Source organism: Canis lupus, chromosome X (assembly GCF_003254725.2).
Source record: "Canis lupus dingo isolate Sandy chromosome X, ASM325472v2, whole genome shotgun sequence".
Lineage (NCBI taxonomy): Eukaryota > Metazoa > Chordata > Mammalia > Carnivora > Canidae > Canis > Canis lupus.
The window spans coordinates 43,867,121-43,870,323 of NC_064281.1; the positions used below are offsets into that span (position 1 = coordinate 43,867,121).

Consider the following 3,203-nt stretch of genomic DNA (forward strand, 5'->3'; position numbering starts at 1 on the left):
GCCATTAAGTTTGTGGAAATTCACCATGGTGACAATGGGAAACTAATTCAGGAAGGAACAATTGGGCACAGAATATAGGGTCTAAAAGTTAAAGGTAGAATCTGGGATGGGTCTCTGGAACTCTGTAGGTAGCAAAGTAGCTGTAGCAGTTTGTATGCTACAACTTGAACTGACCCAGTCCATCCAAGGTCACTTGAATGTGGAAAATAAGGGCATACACACAGACACACAGAGTATATGAAAACCATGGAAAATGCCAAAATGTGGCAGGTTCTCTTACATCAACCACCTAAGAGTCACGCTATAAGAAGCAACAAACTCTCCTCTTCTCTGCCATCTGCCCAGCAGCTGCAAAGCAGCAACCATGCGTGAATGCATCTCCATCCACGTTGGCCAAGCTGGTGTCCAGATTGGCAATGCCTGGTGGGAGCTCTATTGCCTGGAACACGGCATTCAGCCCAATGGCCAGATGCCAAGTGACAGGACCATTGGGGGAGGAGATCACTCCTTTAACACCTTCTTCAGTGAGACAGGTGCTGGCAAGCATGTGCCCAGGGCAGTGTTTGTAGACCTTGAGCCCACAGTAATTGATGAAGTTCACACTGGCACCTACCGCCAGCTCTTCCATCCTGAGCAGCTCATCACAGGCAAGGAAGATGCTGCCAATAACTATGCCTGAGGGCACTACACCATTGGCAAGGAGATCATTGACCTTGTCTTGGACCAAATTTGGAAACTGGGTGACCAGTGTATGGGTCTTCAGGGCTTCTTGATTTTCCACAGCTTTGGAGGGGGAACTGGTTCTGGGTTCACCTCCCTGCTGCTGATGGAATGTCTCTCTGTTGATTACGGCAAGAAGTCCAAGCTAGAGTTCTCCATCTACCCCACCCCCTAGGTGTCCACAACTGTAGTAGAGCCCTACAACTCCATCCTCACCACCCACACCACCCTGGAGCACTCTGATTGTGCCTTTATGGTAGACAATAAGGCCAACTATGATATTTGTCATGGAAATCTCGATATTGAATGCCCAACCTACACTAATCTAAATAGGTTGATAGGTCAAATTGTGTCCTCCATCACAATTTTCTTCCCTCAGATTTGACAGAGCCCTGAATGTTGATCTGACGGAGTTCCAGACCAATCTGATGCCCTATCCCCATATCCACTTCCCTCTGGCCACATATGCCTCTATCATCTCTGCTGAGAAAGCCTACCATGAACAGCTTTCTGTAGCAGAGATCACCAATGCATGCTTTGAGCCAGCCAACCAGATGGTGAAATGCGATCCTTGCCATGGTAAATACATGGCTTGCTGCCTGTTGTACCATGGTGATGTGGCTCCCAAAGATGTCAATGCTGCCATTGCCACCATCAAGACCAAGCATACCATCCAGTTTATGGACTTGTCCCCACTGGCTTCAAAGTGGGCATTAACTACCAGCCTCCCACTGTGGTACTCAGTGGAGACCTGGCCAAAGTACAGCAAGCTGTGTGCATGCTGAGCAACACCACAGCCATTTCTGAGGCCTGGGCTTGCCTGGACCACAAGTTTGACCTGATGTATGCCAAGCATGCCTTTGTTCACTGGTATGTGGGTGAGAGTATGGAGGAAGGAGAGTTTTCTGAGGCCCATGAGGGCATGGCTGCCCTGGAGAAGGATTATGAGGAGGTTGATTGTGGATTCTGTTGAAAGAGAGGGTGAAGAAGAGGAGAGGAATACTAAACTTAAAAATGTCACAAAGGTGCTGCTTTTACAGGGAAGCTTATTCTGTTTTGAACATTGAAAAGTTGTGCTCTGATTAGTTAATTTGTATGTAGCAGTGTATACTGTCATAGACAATTACTGACCTATGCTTTAAAACACAATGCTTTGTTACAGACCCAAGCTGTCCATTTCTCTGATGGGTTTGAATAAAGTATTCCCTGTCTTAAATGAAAAAAAGGCCAAAATGTAATAACTGCCTCTATATGGAAAATGTATATTCTAGTAACAATTATAGGTTCCAGCACCACACACATGGAATTTTTGTTATATAGTATCTGTAGAATCCTTATGTATGACAGAAAAGTGATAAAATAAAACTTAAATAAAAAAGAAATATACCTATAATAGAGATTAATGATGGAATTGAACCATGCCACGGCATGTGATGGTGTTGAAGAGTTATGTGTGGGCAAGAATGGCTAGAGACCTCTCTACATTAAAAAGAACTTCCGTGATAGAAGTAATAACATGTAGAATATCCTCCCCAATGTGATGTCTGTCTTTAACGGAGAAAAGGATTTTATTGTATGGTTGTATGGGTGAGTGCTGGTGGTGGGCACTGGATAAGGTGGTGCACAGATAGTGGTTCAAATAACCACCATTTTATTACCTCTTAGATTATCTGCTGGTTATTTCTTTGGCTCCATTTGATATTGACTGAGTCATCAGTCATCCAAGGGCTTGGCCAGTCTGGAAATCTTACAGTTTATGTACACATCTGGGTCATTGGAAGGGCATAGTTGGAAACCTAGACTCAGTTGAGACTGCTAGGCCTTTCTCTTTTCATGTAGTCTCAGAGCCTCTCCCTCACTACTCTGACTCTCCAGTTTTATTTACAATAGAGTAGCAGAACTTCAGGCTCACAATAGTGTGAAATTGGAGGCTTCCAGGCTTTCCTAAAACTTAGACCTAGAAATGGCACAGCATCACTTCTTTATTCTTTAGTCATAAAGCTAGCCCATATTCAATGTAAAAAAATGACTATACAGAGCTGGGAAAACTGCCATAATTCATCAGAGGCTATCTTTGTAAACTAGTTAGCACAAATAGGAGACTGAGAACTAAGAGAAAGAGATATATGAAAGAAAATGAGTTCATTTATGCCTTCACTGAATTTGAGGTGCATCAAAGATATTCCAGTGGAAAAATCTTTGCAGTCAATTGGATATATTGGGCTAGAGTTGGTGGGAAGGGTTTAGCTGCTCAGTCTTCATCAAGGAATACCAAAGAATTGTAGCTAGAGGAAATAAAAGAAGGATGTGGAGAGTGTCACCAAGTGTCAATGATTGCAGGGATTTTAACTAGGATGAAATGAGAGCTGATGAACATCCATTAGGATTTTTATGTTAGAGGTCATTGGTGGTGACCAAAGATGTATTGGTAACATGGTAGGTCAGAATTTATTTGATTGGGAAGCAGATATGGAATGACTACC

At 43.4% G+C, this 3,203-nt stretch overlaps 1 protein-coding gene and 1 pseudogene across 1 annotated transcript; both read left to right on the forward strand.

The window, feature by feature from the left end:
* Nucleotides 1-364: 364 nt before the first annotated feature.
* On the forward strand, nucleotides 365-1,380 carry LOC112673274 (tubulin alpha-1A chain-like; annotated as a pseudogene).
* Nucleotides 1,308-1,693, forward strand: LOC125754716 (tubulin alpha chain-like). The gene is made up of 2 exons (XM_049107827.1): nucleotides 1,308-1,426; nucleotides 1,465-1,693. Exons 1-2 carry the CDS (start codon nucleotides 1,308-1,310, stop codon nucleotides 1,691-1,693), a joined length of 348 nt encoding a protein of 115 aa, XP_048963784.1.
* The last annotated feature ends 1,510 nt before the right edge of the window (nucleotides 1,694-3,203 follow it).

Excerpts from the sequence above, each read along its gene's own strand:
- LOC125754716 (XM_049107827.1), top strand. The coding sequence starts at position 1,308 with ATGGCTTGCTGCCTGTTGTACCATGGTGATGTGGCTCCCAAAGATGTC. Across the intron at positions 1,427-1,464 it reads TTGTCCCCACTGGCTTCAAA|TGGAGACCTGGCCAAAGTAC; the intron begins GTGGGCATTAAC and ends TGTGGTACTCAG.